We start from the raw sequence: 19,753 nt of genomic DNA, 5'->3' as shown, positions 1-19,753 counted from the left end.
TGGCAATAAACTCTCCGCCATTCTTTTTAAACGCTACTTTTATTATGCTTTTACTTTTTAGATTAAGAAAATTGTAAATACTGTGATTGTTACGATTGCTAATAGTATATTAATAAATTAGTATAGTAATGACTAATCTAATAGAAGTACATCTACTTAAATTTTAATGTTACAGAAGAGGCGTCTCTTATCAATTAATTTATAATTTCACAATGAACACTGTTTTTCATCAAAAGCCACTCGTGTTAATAAATAATCATTCTCTGTCGATTGTGACGAAAATAAATTGATGAAATCATCTTCCTTGTTTCGGATATGTACTTTTTGTTTTTGTCATTTTTGAATTCTATTTTGTTCTAGATAAAACTACATTGACTAATGTGCGTCATGTGTAAATACGGTTGTCTGCGAAGCTTTGTTTTATTCGTTCTGATATTGCCTGACACTGGCCTAAATAAGCAAACATCAAAACAAACTTGTAGCGCGGCATCTTTTGATTAGAGTTGATTATTTATTATTTGGCCGGACGCCCCGTTCTAATGTTTACGTGTACAAAATGTTGCTATTATCTCGAGTCAATGAATCTTTCGCGTGCTAGCGTACCGACCGGCGCAGCTTCGGCCATGTGGAGGCTGTAGTTGCATACTGCACCGGGGGAGAGGGGAAGGCGAGGGGGAGATACGTGGCGACTGAGGCCTGAGGGGGACAGTCTGCATCGCGCGCTCTAGTCTACTCATTCTCACCGCATCCGTTGCGAGTGACGCACGCGTACGCTTTTACGCGGAGCAATTTGGTACTGCGTACGTCGTGAGTTATACGCCGTATAAAAATATAGCCGGAGACAGACGGCGCTGTCTCAAGTTAAATTTAAATGATAGCGCGGACGCTTCGCCTGGATCTTCTTGAATTTACTCCGACATGAGATTAAGTACGTGATTTTATCTCAGATTGTCCCGTTGATATATTTTACGTGCCTGTGTTGTGATCTGTGTATCGGATGGTTGAGTGGTATTATGGCTAAGTGGTTGTTCGTTTCCTGTCTTTGTAGTCGGTTATGATTTGTAAGTAAGCTTAGTTTATGCTTGACGTCCCCGCGAATGACCAAGAAGTAATGCAATGACAATAGTTCATTCAGTTTTATCACGGACTCGCGTCATAAGGCTAGTTTATTTGTAACATTTACGATGTATCTCGCATTACATCCGATATCAGTTATTTACTAGCACTAAAACAGTTTATATCTTATAATAGTCCGCTTCTATTTTACATTGCTAACATTTCTTACTAATGACTATTTATAATTGGATGCTGTCTTGTAATTAAAAGGTTTATTAAAAGAGTATTTTGTGTTAATTGTTTCTGTACAGAAAATTGAATAAAACGTAAAATTGGTACAAAAATTGCTGCAGCAATGTGTCGTCCTATTGTAGTAATTTAACTAGTATCTATTCAGTGAATTTTATAGGTAAAACGTATTGTAAATAATGATCAAATTAGCAAGTTCGAGTATCACACATGTTCCCCAAATCTTACCTGCCATTTGGTCTATTGTTGTTTTTAAGATATAAGTTGGTCCCTTATATGGATCGGGGACTCGAAGGGCCTCGGGTACCTGTATAACGTGCCAAAAAACCTGAGCCCTATTCATTCTGTCAGGAACGTGTGTTATTAATAGAAATTATGAAACTGCTTCCACTTGACGTCTCCCGAGAGAATTTGAGGTTTTGCACATGAACGGTCGTATTAGAGAATTTGTTCACATTGGTATTCTTCACCTGGTTGTGTTAATCATAAAATAATAAAATAAAATACGTTTATTATGGAACGTAAGATAGATAAGTATCACTTATTCCATGTCATTAAATTTGAACCTGTAGGCATTCCTACTCATCGGCAAGACAGAGGGTGTTGGCTGAGAGAAAAAGCCGGCGTAAAAAACTCTCGGTACTCTTTTAAAAAAGCAAATCATACAGATAGGTAAGATTTCCTCGTGCAGCTATGGGCGATCAGTAAACATTCAATAAATAGATACAATTAAGAGAATATTATAATGTAACGATAATTCGGTAAATAGGGTAATTGATTTAATAACACAAGATATGAAATCCGTTTAATAGTAGTTAGGACGTAGTGGAAAATTTTATCAAGAAGCGATAATATCTACTTCGGTAATTGCTTACATGGTAACGATAGGTGTAGGATTATGGGAAATCTATCTAGTTTAAAGTGTATGAAATCCTAAAATCGCAAAGATTGAGTTCTACGGCTACTTCATTGCACATTTTTATTAAAAGATTATTAGGATGTCTTCGACGTCAATCCTCGATTTTTCAAGAGAGTTCTATACTTAGCTAGTTCTACATGTTGATCTCTGACTCTTCAGTGTTTTACCTCAAGCAATGCCGGTGACCTTATGTACCTTTCATAATTAATGCAACCTGTAAATACGTCATTTTAAACGAACCTACACATTCCTCACGATTGCTTTCCAATCAGCGTATTCACACCGTGCTAATTATAATGCTACTCTTAATTATGTAAATAGTTATAATAAAAGCACGTTTCATATTCAATCTATACAAATGTTGAATATGCAGCTTAGATTTACTATATATTTTTATTGTTCTTGTTATTCGGTATCCTAATTTCCTCCAGATCTTCCAATCCATTCCATATCTATCGTCCATGGCTTTTTTTTCTCAATTCTTCTCCTACTAACGCTTCTATTTATTCTATCCATCTTCTTTTTAGTGAATAAATAAAGAAATGTAAATTCTATAAAATCGTCGAGTTTTTTTATCTTCTGATACGTTACAAACCTTGGATTTGTCGTATCTACAGCAGTAGGTTATTGTAATTATGTAAGATTAAATCCATCATCAAGAAATAGCTCTAAATTCTATTAAATCCTTTGGAATAATTGAATACAATTAGTCACAGTTATCTTTATGTTTCTCATAAATTTTCTCATCAGTTTGAATGACGCATTTCAATCATGGTTTTCCTCTCATAAACTAAGATTGTTTTCTAAGATATTTTCATCTTTTGATGCACAAGAGTTCGTAGTATTTTCAAAAACTACTGATCTGATTTCTGATTGTATAGATAAATTGAACATGAAGGCGACTATTTTCCTAAGATCAATCGTATTTATATCGACTTTTTAGATAGATTTTTGTATAGTTGGGCTTTGGTGATAATATCAGATCGTTGTTATAGTAGAAATATAACTATTGTTGTTATATGTAAGGGACCAATAAGATATAATAACTAGCTTTATTCCAAGATTTCCGTTGCCTTTAATAAGCTTAATACAATCCAATATTAAAGCAATTCCCGCTAAGGCAGGAAATCGAATTTGTATGGAGGTCATGGACAATTATTTCACACAAAGTTTCATTTGTTATAGTGCTATTTTTTATTTATCGTCTTAACTACGTTATCAATATGTTTTATTTATTTCAATATAGATCTAAAAATAGCTATTTAAATGTGCAGCGATTACATTAGTTATGGAATATAGTCCGATAACAATGAACGAAATGGCCTGTTGTTTGTCTTATATGTTTGCACTTCCGCCCGTGTGGCACTACTCCAAGTTTGCCTAGGTCAGTCCCCGCTCTTATTGCGAGCAGAGTTCTGTTAGATTTCGATAGTGAAACGAGACGTGAATGAGTATACTGCATTATGTACATTTTGGTACATATTGATTTATACTTTGTTGATTCTGTTTAGTCTGTGGTTCGAAACATCTTTTGCCGTATTTAAGATGGTTTTAATGTAGTTTTGGGCAATTTTTTTAACCATGATATTTTGTATTACAGGTCGGGGCATCGTGTGCGAGTGCGCGGGCGCGAGTGCCTGCCCCGACGGCGCAGCCAACGGCACTTGCAGCACGCAACCTGGTGGATACTGTTTCGTCGCCGTCGAAGAAGTCCTGGATGATGCCGGCCTCGTAGTGCTGGAGAGGACCGCCGGCTGCTTGCCACCTGATGAGTCTGGGTTTATGCAGGTAATTGTTGCGCTTACATTACTACATTTTGATCTAACTCATAATATGAACTTCATTGTTCTATCATATCAATCTATACTATTTGTATGTTTTGCCACATGTAAATAGTTTCAATCTCGTTCTGGATGCGATTTAAAAAACTCTGATTCTACCGTTTTCACTTATGAGAGTATTGTATCTATTTCAGTGTAAAAGCTCGCAAGTCCCACATCAGCACCCTAAAGTTATTGAATGCTGCGAAAAGGACCTTTGTAATCGACACCTGAGGCCGCAACTGGCAGAGCCGCCGCCCTCCGTGCCGGAGACGCCCGCCCTGCTGCCAACGCAAGCCGGCCCGCCCGTAGCCCTAGTGGCTGTCGCCCTCGGCGTCGCCTTGGTGGCCTTCCTTGCGGCCTTCTGGCTGCTGCTCCGCAAGCGCCGCGGTGGCTGCAAGAGGCCACCCTCTCCGCCAGCGCCTGCACCGCTCGTCGACGCCTCATCCGGCTCCGGTTCTGGGCTGCCGCTGCTCGTTCAGCGCACCGTGGCCAAGCAGATTCAAATGGTGGAATCCATCGGCAAAGGCCGCTACGGCGAAGTGTGGCTCGCGCGTTGGCGAGGCGAGAAGGTGGCCGTCAAAGTGTTCTTCACCACCGAGGAGGCGTCCTGGTTCCGCGAGACCGAGATCTACCAGACCGTGCTCATGAGGCACGAGAACATCCTCGGCTTCATCGCCGCCGACATCAAGGGCACCGGTTCGTGGACGCAGATGTTGCTCATCACCGACTACCACGAGAACGGCTCCCTGCACGACCACCTCCAGGCCGTGGTGCTAGATCCGCCCGGGCTCATGGCGATGGCCTACTCCATCGTCAGCGGCCTCGCCCATCTGCACATGGATATCTTCGGCACCAAGGGCAAACCGGCGATCGCCCATCGCGACATCAAGAGTAAGAACATCCTCGTGAAGCGTAACGGGCAGTGCGCCATCGCCGACTTCGGCCTGGCCGTGCGGTACGTGGCCGAGCGGCACGAGGTGGACATCGCGCCCAACACCAGGGTCGGCACCAGGCGCTACATGCCACCGGAGGTGCTCGACGAGAGGCTCGACGTGGCCAACTTCGAGGCGTTCAAGATGGCAGACATGTACTCGCTGGGGCTGGTGCTGTGGGAGATGTGCCGGCGCTGCGCCACGGGCGACAAGGCGCAATATGTGGAGCCTTACGCGCTGCCGTATCACGAGTGGGTGCCGCCCGACCCCTCGTTCGAAGACATGCACGCCGTCGTGGTCCAGAAGGGCGTCAGACCGCCCGTGCCCGCGCGTTGGATGGGCGCCGAGCCCCTGGCCACGCTCACCACGCTCATGGCCGAGTGCTGGCACGCTAACCCGCCCGTTCGGCTCACGGCGCTGCGCGTCAAGAAGACGCTGGCCAAGTACCACTCCGACCCGGCCGCCAAGCTCGTCTGACCGCGGCTCCGAGCTCCGCACTCTCTCTCCGGAATCTCCGCGCGTCGATTGTCTCCCGCCAGGTGAGCGGGTGGACCGAAGTCTTCCGAAAGACGTCAGACCCGCTTTGGAGACGATTGTGATATTTCGACAATAACTTTAAACTCGGTGTCGTATTAAAGAACCTGAATCGGAAACCGGAAGTGTTCAAGTTAGTGAGGGATAATTCTAAGGATTGTACTTAAAAGGTGTTTGAGAAAAGACTTAAACTGCGTGCAGCGTGTGAGACGTTTAATATGAGTTTTGGGATGCCTTCGAGTAGTATTATTTTGTATTGTGGTCGCCGCGCGTTCGATTAGACCTTGGAAAAAAGCTTTTGAAAGCTGTATAACAGAACTCTTTTAGCTGGAATTGTTTAAAAACTTTTATTGTCTTCCAAACATTCCACTGTAAAATTTCTCGATCACTTTCAAAGGTCCAATCGGAGGCAGACGAAGCATTTAATGTACATTGTTTTGTATATATAGGTGTTAGTGTAGTATCAAATACATGTTGCTAGATAAGTTACAATAAAATTTATTATATAGAAATTTTTGATTTATTTAACAAAACACCTCTTTATATTTAACAAGCTTAAGGCTAATAACTAATAAATCATGCTGTAGAAGCAATAGGAATAACCGTCAATGCCTTAAAGATGTTCAAATCATATTTAAACAATAGATTCCAAGTACATAGTTAAAATTAATGATTTTCAAAGTAAACTTTTACCTATCACTTGTGGAGTACCCCAGGGATCAATTTTGGGTCCATTATTGTTTTTAATTTACTTGAATGACATTCAACACCTTAACTTGCATGGACAGATAACCTTGTATGCGGATGATACCGGTCTTCTTTACGCTGGTTCCTCTGTGCATGAAATAAAACTTTAAAATTCCACCACATCTGCCTTTAACAATAAATAATGTACCTCTAATAGAAAAGAAAAGCGAAAAATATCTTGGATTATATATTGACAATAACTTAACATGGACAACGCACATAAATCATTTAATAACTAAATTATCTTCTCTAAGAGGTTCCCTTAGACATATGGCTCGGAGCCTTCCTCGTAAAGTCCGTCTTCTTATTTATAATTCTTTGGCTAAACCACACCTTCTTTACCTGATTGAAATTTGGGGAGCTGAGACTAAAACTAACATATCAAATCTTCAAATTGCTCAAAATAAAGTAATTAAATTGCTTTTTCATTAGCCATACTTAACTTCCACACAAAAAATATACACAGAAACAAAACTGATGAATATAAAACAATTATTTCAATACAATACCAGCTTATTAATCTATAAAATTTTAAATGACTACATACACACTAACAATACATTCACTAAAATAAATAAAATTCAAAAGCGCAGTTCACGATGCCCTCATAATTTAATTGTACCAACTAATTACGGCAAAAAAACATTGAGCGTTGGGGGAGTACTGCGTTGTAATATACTACCAAAAAATGTAAAAGTGCAGGCAGCCTAGCAATATTTATATTAACATTAAAAGACCATCTATTGAGTGATCCCAATCTACGGAAATGAAAGTTCCTCCAAGTTCTACCAAGGTTCTTTTTTTCTTTTTTTTCCAAATTGTAACGTTAGCATATAAGTGTTCTCATGTAGTGACTATTGTCTATTATGAGAATAAATGTCTTTAAACCTAAACATAAATTAAGCCGGCTGTACATATGGGGCCAATGTGTTGGGCAAAAATGATGGAAACCAAGATTCCTGTTCACACATTGGCTTACATGATACGGAGCGCGCCAAGATCCTTTGATGTGTGCACTAAAAACCGACACTATTCAGATGGCCTGCCAATGTTGGCGCCAACTAGTCAATTAAGCCAACATACAGCCAAGTAGCTCTGTACACGTTGGCCCAACACCTTGGCCCCATGTGTACAGCCGGCTTTATAAAAAGAAACAAATATTTACCAAATAATTTTATACAGTTTGATCAGTGTAGTAGTATTAAAGATTAGATTTGATATTAATGTAGTGATTCTGGTAAGTTAATTATCTAATTGAAATCACATAAATAGTTTAGTGTTCTTTTCTTTATAGGCTACCTTGGTAGTTATAGATTTTATTATTGTATTATTAAATAATAATAGTATTTATTTGTAAAGTTTTGCGTAAAATAATATTTGTATAATGTAAATGTAATGTGTGTAATATCACAGCGCAAATAATTTGCGAAAGTCTGTAAATATTATATACGACTCTCTCTTTTAAGATTTTTTTTTATAGAACAGGGGGCAAACGGGCAGGAGGCTCACCTGATGTTAAGTGATACCGCCACCCATAGACACTCAATGCCAGAGGGCTTGCGAGTGCGTTGCCGGCCTTTTAAGATTTTGATATGTAAGGCAAATATACAGTTTCGATTGGTTTGCTGAGTAAACGTATGATATAATAGATTCCGCCAATTCTTTATAGTGTTAATGTGCAGTTTCCAATCTATAACTAAACCGAGGTAGTAATGTCTACACTAGATTTTACAGAATATGTCTAAATTGTTACAAAGGGTTTACATATGTCAGGCAGTGCAAACGACCACTGCGCCCTGTAGAAGACACTGCTTCTAATAATGCAATATATAAAATTTGCATTACTTACTACTTTCTTTACACACCTTATCCTGGTATGATCATATCTCGTAAACAGCCTCGCACCACGCAGGGAGGCTACCTAGTCCTCCAGAATTTTCTTAGATAGACTTGAAAACTTATTCTTTGTCAATAGACGACGCTATTTCTAAGATGCATAATTAAGCGCAAAGTTTGATTGAAATTTTTAAGTAAACCCCTTTTTTTTCCTCAAGTCGTACTTTTAATAGAATCTGCTATAAAATTCGATGTTTTGAATTTATTCTACATCTGAACAAGCTTCATTATCTTAGTTTGTTGGATTACAGTGCCATCTATGGGTCATCTGTGAAACTTTTGGTTAATATATCAAAAGCTGGCATAATTATTTCTTAAAGGACTTTATTTGGTTAAAATGTAAATAATTGCAGTATGTGAACTCATCATTGGGGTCTATAGAGGCACTTAATAAGAAATTTCAATGTAATGCTATTTAATGAGATTGTTTTACATCTTAGAAAAAATACTGAACCAATTGTGACGAATTTAGTAATAGCTAGTACTCAGGTGAAAGGTATGATTACAAAACTAAAAGAAAACAATAAGAGGTACTTAAAATGATATTTATTAACCTATAAACATTTGTTAGCATTGCATACATTCCATTCACTCGTCTCTCTTTAAAATCTGCAAACCTGTCCTCATTATTTTGCTTTGTCCATATTAAATTATCTAATAATTAAGTCGTCACATTAAAACTATTGGACTATGATGTGATTAGGATCCTCTTAGTATGGCGCGTAACGTCTCGAAGGTGAAGGTCCTCTTAGCCCAGGCCTGAAAATACATTCATTATCTAATTTAACCATGTCATACAATGACTCGTATTCTCGATATTTTTCAAAAACCAATAGTCAATGATAGATAAACAGTAATTCTCTTATACCGCTGGAATTCCCCCCATATAACACTGGGATTTCGCGATATTTTTCTGTACTGTGAAATTAATAACAATTTGTATGCACATATTTCGTTCATACCAGTCATAGTTTCATGTAAATATTCGTATTAAATCCCCTTTACCGAGAAAAGTTAAAAGTGAATCATTTGTATATAACGCGTTATATGGGAGCAATTAAGTGCGTAATGCGAGAATACTCCTACAACGCGAAATGAATATACCGTGTTATAGGCGGAATTACTGTACTTCCATCAAAAACATAACATATTAAAAAGATTTTTACAAGTGCCATTAGAATCGTAAGCATAGCAGAGTAAAAAAGGGCTGACAGTAAGTAACAGCATGGAAAGAAGCATATAATTTTATTTATTAGTTATACATGCTAAATTTGTCATACATAACCCACAGCAAAGATGTCTTTAAAATATTGTTGTTATATAGTTAAGTAAAAATTCTGGTCTACTAAGCTGCACAACCTGTTCCAAACAGTGGCCTAACATCCATACATACTATATGTGTACTGTACATACTTTAATTGCCCATTTTCCCCAAATTCTGATGAAGAATCAAGAAACACTTTCATGGTACATAAATTGGTTATAGTATAGGGGCCACCCATGTTAGTGATAGGTTGATGGAATCAAAAGGTATATAATTAAATTACAAGCATATTACTTGAATTAATAAATTCTATGGAGATGAATGATACACAAAAAACAATTACCTTCTATCATCAAAGGTATCTCTGCTGAAATCTTCATATAATCTGTAAAAAAATTTGCTAATCAGTACAGAGGGTACATCAGAATTATCTCTCACAAACAAGTTGAATATTTTTTACAATATTATGCACAATGTTTTAATTTACAATACAAATCAACTTTGTCAATTTTTGTTTGCAACAAAAGAAGACTCAAACAATCTCTATAATTAATTATAAGTGAATAAAACAAAAAAGAAATCTTTTCGATTGCTTGAAATTCTATGTTTAGTTGCTACCATGAATGTATGACAGACATAGGGGTATATACACAACACTAAGGACTATATGAAAGAGGTTGAAGACAAATGCTAACATGTACTCTGTGGAAGCTATGTCGGCTAGTTACATGGGTTGCATATGTGCACAAAATGTTTCTATGAAAACAGATGTTGCTTCATGGCAGAAAATTGCTCTTTCTTCCATATAAAACACATTTCTAGAAATCTTTATTGAAAAAAGTTGATGAAAAGTTACATATGGGAACAGCTTTCAAAACAGGGTTGGTATGATTTAAAAATGTTTTAAGCATAGTACAAAACATAAGACAAAATCTACATACTAATTTCCATAACAAATGATGGATATAAATGGGAAATAAATTAATATATAGGAGTCTAAATAATTGTCAAGTTAATGTCAATAACACCCATTAAGTCTATATGCTATTGTTATATTATATTTTTTTAACTTTTACTAGCATTGTAATTATATTGAAACATTTTAGTGCTAAATAAAATTACTCATAACAAACATAACCAATAACTTAATCAAACAGATCTTAGTAACAGGATTTATATGGGACAAGATAACACCTGGAACATTGCATTAGAAAATCAAAATTAGTTAAAACAAATAGCTGAATCTCTCTCATAAATAGTAAAATCTGTTGAGTATTGATTAGACATAAGCAACATATATATCTTACAAACATTTATTGCATATCCATAGATCATTTCTTGTAAATATTTATTTGCTATAACAAATTTAAAAAAGATTTACTCTAGAATTGAAACATTGATACAGAAAGTGACTAGAGTTTTATACTAAGTGGCTAGAGACTATTAAGAGTAATAAAAACTTACCCTCTGGACATTTGTGGCCCTCTAGGTGGACTCCTTCGGCTATACAAGGTATCATAAGATGATCTCATGGATCCCATTGTTCTGCTCATTGGTGGCAGACTAGGCATAGGTGGCATAGGTTCACGTCGCAGTGGTGGTGAAACAAAGTCCCCTCTGGCACGAGATGCACCCATATCTAGTCCCCTGGAACTTCCAACGGGGTAACGACGATCAAACAGATCCCTTGGAGAGTCAAATCTGGCTCTGTCATAGTAGCCATCATAAGGATCCTAATATAAAAGAAAAAACAAATTATTATTTGTAAAACAACGCACCATTCTAGAAGCAATCACAAATTGAAGTGATCTTAATACAAGCCTTAAAATAATTGAGGAGACTAAATTTTGCAATTTGTATGTCAATTAGTAAACATCACGAGCCGAGTAGGAAGACTGACCCGAGAATACCCGATAATAGGAACCCGCTGAGACTACAATCGGTACCGAAATGTAAATAACGCGTTACCCCAAATCCTCCCATCATGCGATCGCGAAGGAACGGCGGCGGCGGTGGTGGAGGGTAGGGATCGCGGCCGAATGCTCGATCGCGGAAACCATTGCGGTCGGGGCCCAGCGCCTTGGGGCATTCCTTGGACCAGTGTCCGCCGCGACCGCAGCGGTAGCACTGCTCGGGGTCGCCCATGCCCGGGCGCTGACGCACACGGCTCGTTGACAGCTGCACCTTCATGGGCTGCCCGTCTACCATCATACCGTTCAGCTCTTTGATGGCTTCGTTCACGTCACCCGACGCGTCCAAGTGCACGAAGCCGTAGTTACGAACGATATCGCACTCGACGACCGTGCCGAACTTCTGAAACAGCTCGCGGACTTCGGGCGCGCGCGTCTTGTCCGTGAGATTACCGACGAATATTTTAGTTGTCGGCGTCGACGGTGCCTTCCGACTCTTGGCCGCTTCTATTTTAATCGCTTGCCCGTGAATTAGTTCTCCGTTAATGTTTTGAATGGCTTCGCGGCCGACTTGCTCGTTTTCCATGTGTACGAAACCGTAATTTCTGACGATATCGCATTCTACGACCGTACCGTATTTTTCGAACAGTGGTCTTAGATCGGCATCTGTAGTTTTATCGGATAGATTCCCGACGAAGATTTTGAAAGTACCGGCGCCCGGCATTTTAGATTCTGAAACGCATACATAATTTGTCTAAATGAGTCAGAAGCGTCCATTTTCGTAGGTTCGTCATGATGGGTCAGTTTTCTCTTTCAGTTGAGTAACAATTTAGGCACATTTCAACGTAATTAATTGGAAAGCACTTACCTTAAATATAAATAATAACCTTAAAGCAAAAAAACCTACTATCACAGTTAAATACGAAGCTCGTACACTAATTTTATATTTTCACCACCGCATCAAAAATGAGTGACAAATCACAAAATGGCGTCATGGTTCATGCTACGACCAGTGTTGCCAGATGATCTTACCTCTAACTCTAGACTAATTTGATTTGTCCCCTGAAATCCTAGGGGATGCCCTCACCAGTTTATTTATTTATTTATTTTTTTATAGAACAGGGGGCAAACGGGCAGGAGGCTCACCTGATGTTAAGTTGAGAACAATCATCATGTTTAGGAGTTAGGACACCTGTAGCCCGAATCTGGATTACCATGAGAACAACCTAAAAGCCAATGCGACATTTGGTATAGAATATTATTAGTAAAAAGAATTAACAATAACCTTAAAATACAAAAAAGAGTGTGTGTACTTATGTACACGCGTTAGAAGTTATACTTCTTTGGCGAATGAAAAAAAAGTAGTGATTAATGATAAATATTAAAATTAATCATAAAGATTTTATTAAATATTAGTAAATACTATCACCGTCGTATATGAAATTGATTTAAAAACACCAACATAATATTTATTTATTCACACTGTTTAATTGTACTGTTACGAAACACGTGTTCTAAAAACGAAAATACTAGAATGTTTAACTTGGACATAATTATCGATTTCCATGCCACCTAGACCTAACTTTACGATGTCGAATTTTGGTGTTGGTGTGCGCGCGCATCGTAAAAATTCACTCTCATCATTTTTCTCCATCGCGCCAAAAGAAGTATAACTTCAAAAATATTATTGAATTTCAATCTAAATTTTTTATTTAATTTAAATCACGTCGTTACTTGTCAGCTCTAACGAACATAAAATTACTAAGGTTAGACACACGGATATTATTCTTATGATCTGTTCAATTTACTTCCAAAATCAGGATCGTAATATGCAATAGCAAAAACATTTTACTTGGCGTGTTTTTGAAATTTCACCTAAAAAACCCCACTAATTATTCTTTCCCCCTATGCTGCCCCTTACTCGGTTGAGAAACCCTTAAATCTAAGGGGAAATCCTCTGATCTGGCAATGATCTTACGCCTTCAACATTTATGTTGTCAGTTGTCAAGTACAATTTGTTAAGACTGAAGGAATGTTCTTTAGTAAAAAAAAGTAGTACTCGTTTCTATTTGTATAATTTCTAATTAATTATTGTGGTGGAAGTTTTATTTTGTCGTGCGACAATAACGAACTTTGACTTTCCAACTACTTCTGGCTTAACTGGTTTGTATATTGTTATTAAAAATTGTTCAACATTATAACCGACATTGATGTCGAGCTTATTATAAGCACTCAACATTCGCATTTCATAGCAAGCTATCCAAATTCATCAGCAATGTTTAGAGAATTACTGCCATTTCAACTAGTGTTTAACTAGATATATGTATTTAAAAGTATTGTACTTATCACACCAGTACTTAAAGTGCACATCGGTTTCAGTTGTTTTGAATGTAATTATGTATGTAATACATAAAATACTTTTATATCCTTGTTTACGGTTATACCGACGAATAAGTTTTATTTTTCTCTCCTTTAAGAGCCTGGCCTGATATATTTTATGAAATTGAATTTCATATAACATGCCAGGCCTTAATCTTGTGTATTAAATTATTGTTGGAATAGTTCTACATAATTGAAGTAATTTATCTTTGGTATTTCTTAAATAGTGGATGTGTCTTTTAACATTTAGAGTTGGTCACATAACAAAATTACATTTTCGTTGATTTCTGTATCAGTATTACAATGAACAAATACATGTGTATATTTAGTAGTAGTTGTATTGCTTTAAATTAAAATCTCTGTCGGGGTATATTAATTATGGAGCAGTTGCACATAAGCAATTTAATAGTATTTGTTACACCATGACATATTTTTGCTCTCTTGTGATGTGATGTGACATTTTAATTATAATTGCATATCTAAATGAGCACATTTCTATTTGATGATTATCAATTAGTAGAATATTGAAAAGATTTTTTTTTAATCACATTTATTATCTATGATAAAAATTCATGTCTTTTGATTAATTTTATATGGTAATAGAAGTATCCATTTACCTATTTTGAGTAACTGTTTATAATAATAGTTTTAATAGTATATCTAAATTCACAGTGTAATTATGTGATATTTTGGTTCAACATCCGTCATTGTTTATGAATATGAATGATTTAACAAAAAAAAATAATTTTGCCATTTATATTTTTTCAACAGGCATCAGGAATGGACATTATTGGAAATATGACATCTTGTGATGAAGAGATACTTAAACTGTCTCTTGCTTCAATGAATACAAACTCTTTAGGTTATATGGAAATACTCAATCATACTCAGGAACTTAACTATCTTATTTTGAACAGATACAAAAAAATAATTGATGATTTGACTTATCAAAATATTATCCAGCAATACATTATTATCTTTTTGTTAATGGTTGTTGGCTTTGCAGTATTCGTTTTTGGCAACTTTTGTAAGATTACTATGGAAAATTTCAGAAATGTTAAAATATCACATCGTAAAAATCTTAAAAAAAAAATCAATGCTAATGAGAAAATATCTATAGAAGTAAAGGCATAAAGGAACAGGCTAGCATTATTACTAGATACCAACGTCAATTTAAAATTCTGTATTTGTTTTCATCTTTTTTATCATTAATCAAAGTACATTAAAAGTGGTATACAAAATACGCACTCCAGATAACAAGGAGTAATGTTGGTATCCTGTGACCATGGCTATTAAAAAATCAATTTTAATGCTAAGTAAATACTCTGAGCAAGAAAAAAACAGACTGCAATAAAGTCAAAATAAAATAATCTCAAATAAAAAATCTTTGTGCAGTCTGCAAAAAAAGGGATAATGGTACACTAACATTTTTTATAAATTTTATAAATTTCTTATAATTTTATAACTAAGCATTTCAATTTAGTTAAGTTACTTTAGATTTACTTTCCATGTTATTAAAAGTTTAAACTAATAAACAATTACTATTACATTTATATTTATTTTTAACAAAACCTATATTTCTGTTTTTTTTATCACCTTTTTATTGAATAGTATACCAATGTATATATATAATCTAAATTATTTATATTTGTTTATTCAGAATGAGTACTCTGTTTTTACCTATTACCAGTATCTATACAAGAACATCATATATTTTTCTACTGATTTTGGCAAATAGTCTTACCTTATGAGTCCAGTTGTGGACAATTGGCTGCTTATCTTAACAAAAATTAAAGTTGTATATGTTTTAAGTCTACGCTATAAAGCAATGGTGTTGGCTAGTATTCCTGCTAACTAGCCCTGTTACTATACTAGGGCCGAAAGCAAGTCGTCCCATCCCAAGGCGTAAATAAAACGTTTGATAATGCAAGTATAGAGAAAAACAACCTCAGCTTATCTGTATTTTACCGTGTGCCCTTTGACGTTTTCCTGCATATATTGCATTTAGGTTTTAACTTTTAATTAATAATTTTTAACTAGGTATGTATGTACCTGACTTCCCTAAATTGGTCTTCCATAGCAAAATGATTTTCAAAGCAAATTTATTATTATAAATCACTTAGATTTACTTCTAATGACTTATAAGATGTGAGGTTTTTATTTAACATATAGAGGCTAGAAGTGTGACAAGTGACTACAAATAGCTTGTGTTGTGTGGCTTCTTCTCGGTACAATTAATTTTAGATAATATTACTTAAGATTGCTTACTAAAAATATTCTTCAATACTTATATATTTTTTACTTTTAATAAGTTTTATTGATACATCTCTTGATTAAACAGCCGAATATCGTGGACTAGTGTCATGAATGAAGACATTTTATTCTAAACCTATATAACAATTGCACGCTTCTGAAATGCCTTTAAGGCAAACTAAGAGATATTTTAATCCTCTATTTTAGGGTCCTGCATCGATATTAACTATTTCTGTCTACTAACTATTACTATAAATTGATCATACCCTCAAAATAATATGATATTGATATTATCTTCGTCAGACTTAGAATTTGCCACGTGCAACTGCGTATCTGGAAAGGACTAATTTAAGGTCGCCTAGTCTCGCATTGTGCTAGCGATGGCTATATATATTTTCTTTGCCCACGCACCCCTAAGTTATCTAATACCTACGTCACAGAACATCTAAGTTTTTTATTCTTTGCCCGGGTAAGGCCTTCGCGCAGGCTTGGGGCGCAGCGCCGCGGCAGTCCCCTCGCATTCCTTGGACTCGCTACACGTTTCATCTATAAACTGTTCCATAATTATCGTACCTTTGTGCAAATTGTGACATAAACAGTGGACTATATGTGCCAATACTGATTGAAAAGAATTTTTAATTTCTTCGGTGAGTTTTTTGTATTAAATTTTGAAACAGTTCAGTTCGTGTTGGATAGATGGCGTTGCTTCGCCGCGTCACTATTGCAGTTGTAATGTTAAAATACAGCTTTTACAAAGGAATTTGTTGTGAAAGCTAAATAAATATAATAATTATATTAAATATTAGATATATTATCTGTATTTAATTAATGTCAAATCACTTGTTCTGTAGACTACAGAACAAGAAAGTTGTAGAAATGTTCTTTAGAAGTAGGTATCTCAATATAAGCTCTCAATTAATTACACTTTTTATAATCCTATTCGTCACTGAAAACTCAAACTTTGGTCCCACAAAACCTCGGCATTTAAATAACAAAATCTTCATGAGAAATGTTTAACCCTCTTGATTTTATGTTAATACATACATACCTCGTTATTGATAAGTATGACGGTTCCAAGTGTTTCTTGTCTTTAATATAAAAACTAATATAATGACAACTGATATTAACCAAAGCAAGACTCGATGTCTTCCAAACCGTAACTAAAACTTATCGTATTCCTTCTTATTTAATTTAGGACACGTATATGGACACGTATTGAATTCGATGGCCAACATGCATACATTTTAGTTGGCAACAGAGTGATTCGAGTTACGTCAGAGACAGGAAGTCAATATAGGCACTCGGCTAATAGCTTAAAGATGTACTACAGTGCCCCTGAAATTAGTGTGAAGCTAAAGTAGCCGCAAATCACAGATTTTTGAACGATCTGTGGCGTAGATATAGTCCTTACCTTGTTAAATTTATGTTTTATTTTAAAATGCTGTTCTTGCTTCCAAAACGACTTGATTATATAAAGGGCGATTGGCGGTGTTATATATTATACAATGTACAAATCTAATTACATATTCAAAATAATCGTTACGAATTAAAAATAAATTCTCAAAGTAATGATGTTTCTCCATTTCAATCAGGTAATATTTGCGGACAAGTCGTCAAAAGAAATTATAAGATTTAGATACTAACTCTGCCAATTAGAGTTCAATTCGATTAAAGCCTGGGGTTTAATTCGTTATTGTTAACTTACAAATAATAGATGTTATTTTCCATTTGCGGGTATTGTATATTGTATTGTGAAGAATTCCGTCTTCACATTTAGTCCAAAATGTGTCTGTAAAAGTATTTGTACAATTTATAACACAGATGTAATGCGCCAAAAGTTTTCATGGAAAATTAATAATAATATTTTTTTCTTTACAGATATAACTCTGCTTCGCCGTGGTAAGTTTTAAGTGCTATTTCGCTTTGTTACAATTTGAGTAGCCATAAATTTCGAATATCGTGAAGTTCGTAGCGTTGGCCCTACGACACGTAGCTGTCGCGTAGCCCGTAGATCATTTTTGTGTGTGTGGATTCAGAAATCTGAGGCCTAAAGAGATTGTAGGTCCACTGTTTTTTCCATCTGTTTTCTTTATAGACCAGCTTTCTGTCTTCGATTTTTGTGTGGAATTACTATTATATGCTATTTATTCTATTTATGGTTCGGCTATGTACAGCTTACAATATTCACCTTTACTTTACAAGTGTTAAAAATAGAATATTATTTTGCTGGGATTTGAAAGCACGTTTAAACCACTGATCCAACACTCATAACCATCATAGAACATCATCTTCAGTACATATATTGCGTGTAAATATATTAGATTGATGGCTATGTAATATTAAAATATGTTACCAATTAATTTATATTTCGAAATTATAAATGCTGTTATTATATGTCTAATATTATCTGTACTTAGTCTCAAGAGAGGAGTTAGCGAGTCTCGGTCCCGCCGGAAATCAAGTTCTATTTATTGAATTCTCAATGAATTATTGATTGCACGGTGTGCCAGGGTTTATTTCTGGCCCTTTATTTTGCAAGTGTCGGCGTTCTCCGTCACCGCGAAAAACAATCTTTTGATAAACGGGTGGATTTTATTAATTTACTTAATTATAAGTAATCTAACAGCTTATACTTATACATATTATAAGACAAAACAGATTACATAGATAAAAATATACGTATATTCAACAGAAAACAAGCAAGTGCAGTAATAGACAAAGATACATTTAAAAAAAAGTAAACTGAACTCAAGATGTCGATGGAACATGGTGTTATAGTTGCAGCTCCTAACAAACGTTGTATAAAAGAAAAACTTTGCGATTAAAAAGAGTGGCGGAGAGTTTATTGCCATTTCTTGTCTTCCGTTCTACGCCCTTGATTTGGGAACTGGCAGTAAATGTAAAATTAGAAGAATTTAATGTATATTTCTTTTTTTGACGTTCATAAGTGTACATTATGTTACCTACATGAATAAATGATTTTTTGTTTGTTTGTTTGTTTAAACAGATTCGTAGTTCCGATTTAAATAGAACTTTAGAATCCAATATATCAAGTCGCACTAACATTCCAGGCATGTTTGCCAATACGAACTTTCGCGAAACTTCTGTCCGCTCTGAGCTAACCTCTTGGCAAACTCTAAGTACCCTGAACCCCAGGATTTAAAAGTAATATATATTTACATATACAGGATAGTAAAGTTTATTTTTGGACTATTTAATAGATATATTTAATTCTTAAACTGAACCGTTGTAAAGGGATAAATTGCCCTATTAATCTTGCGGTTGGTATACAACAAATAGAAGCGGTTTCTGCGAAATAAAATTTTAAATTGTTTTCGCCGTCGTAAAGTGACAAAGTTCTGGAAGCGGGTGGTGTTTGAAAGTGAGCAAAGTTGTATAAATTTTATCGATATTCTAGACTAACCCGGTGCAACGTTCTATGAAAATTTTCTGTATGATATCTAATGTAGATAAATCTGTTCCGACCGTAGGAATAGTGGCTGCAGTGTGTGAATCTCATACGGCTTTAATCGTAGGTTCGATTCTCGGATTAATTGAGTTTCACCCTATGTGTGTATTTAACATTCGCTCCAACGGTGAAGGGAAACGTCGTTAGGAAACCTGCTTACACCCAAAAAGCCGACGGCAGGCACAGGGGGCTGATGAACTCCTTGCCTATTAGATTAACAAATGATAATGAAACAGATATAGAAATTTGAGGCACAGACAAAGAAATGGTTGTAGCGCCACTCCTTTATTTGCACTTAATTTTTTTAGATTTAGATTGTTAA

At 35.9% G+C, this 19,753-nt stretch overlaps 3 protein-coding genes across 11 annotated transcripts in view; 2 read left to right on the top strand and 1 right to left on the bottom strand.

Annotated features, from left to right (window-relative positions):
* The window catches only part of LOC110999119 (bone morphogenetic protein receptor type-1B), a 91,804-nt gene extending 85,779 nt beyond the window's left edge, over positions 1–6,025 (top strand). Inside the window, exons 1-3 of one of the 3 annotated variants that reach the window (XM_022268033.2) lie at positions 723–928; positions 3,825–4,012; positions 4,200–6,025. In XM_022268033.2, the coding sequence (XP_022123725.1) occupies positions 919–928; positions 3,825–4,012; positions 4,200–5,456 (1,455 nt within the window). In that variant the 5' untranslated portion in view covers positions 723–918 and the 3' untranslated portion in view covers positions 5,457–6,025. The other 2 variants (XM_022268034.2, XM_045632886.1) reach the window with 2 other exon arrangements.
* A 2,662-nt stretch (positions 6,026–8,687) lies between these two features.
* LOC110999121 (RNA-binding protein lark) lies at positions 8,688–12,360 on the bottom strand. Of its 2 annotated transcripts, none has more exons than XM_022268036.2 (5): positions 12,199–12,360; positions 11,389–12,062; positions 10,885–11,153; positions 9,764–9,805; positions 8,688–8,915 (listed from the first exon to the last, which is right to left on the bottom strand). In XM_022268036.2, the coding sequence occupies exons 2-5, from the start codon at positions 12,052–12,054 to the stop codon at positions 8,867–8,869; spliced, it is 1,026 nt and encodes a 341-aa protein (XP_022123728.1). In that variant the 5' UTR covers positions 12,055–12,062; positions 12,199–12,360; the 3' UTR covers positions 8,688–8,866. The 2 variants fall into 2 exon arrangements, with proteins under 2 accessions (XP_022123728.1, XP_022123729.1); XM_022268037.2 differs by having other exon boundaries at positions 12,218–12,351.
* Positions 12,361–13,322: 962 nt separating this feature from the next.
* Positions 13,323–19,753, top strand: part of LOC110999109 (stress-activated protein kinase JNK) — an 82,291-nt gene continuing 75,860 nt past the window's right edge. For 3 of the 6 annotated variants that reach the window (XM_045632988.1, XM_045632990.1, XM_045632987.1), the window contains exons 1-2: positions 13,323–13,493; positions 17,841–17,861. The gene's annotated coding sequence lies outside the window, so the exon portion shown is untranslated. Of the gene's footprint in view, positions 13,494–16,463; positions 16,610–17,840; positions 17,862–19,753 lie in introns of those variants that run through there. The other 3 variants (XM_045632991.1, XM_045632989.1, XM_022268013.2) reach the window with 2 other exon arrangements.

The sequence above is a fragment of the Pieris rapae genome, chromosome 21 (genome assembly GCF_905147795.1).
Source record: "Pieris rapae chromosome 21, ilPieRapa1.1, whole genome shotgun sequence".
Classification (NCBI taxonomy): domain Eukaryota; kingdom Metazoa; phylum Arthropoda; class Insecta; order Lepidoptera; family Pieridae; genus Pieris; species Pieris rapae.
This window is presented reverse-complemented; position numbering and strand designations above follow the sequence as displayed.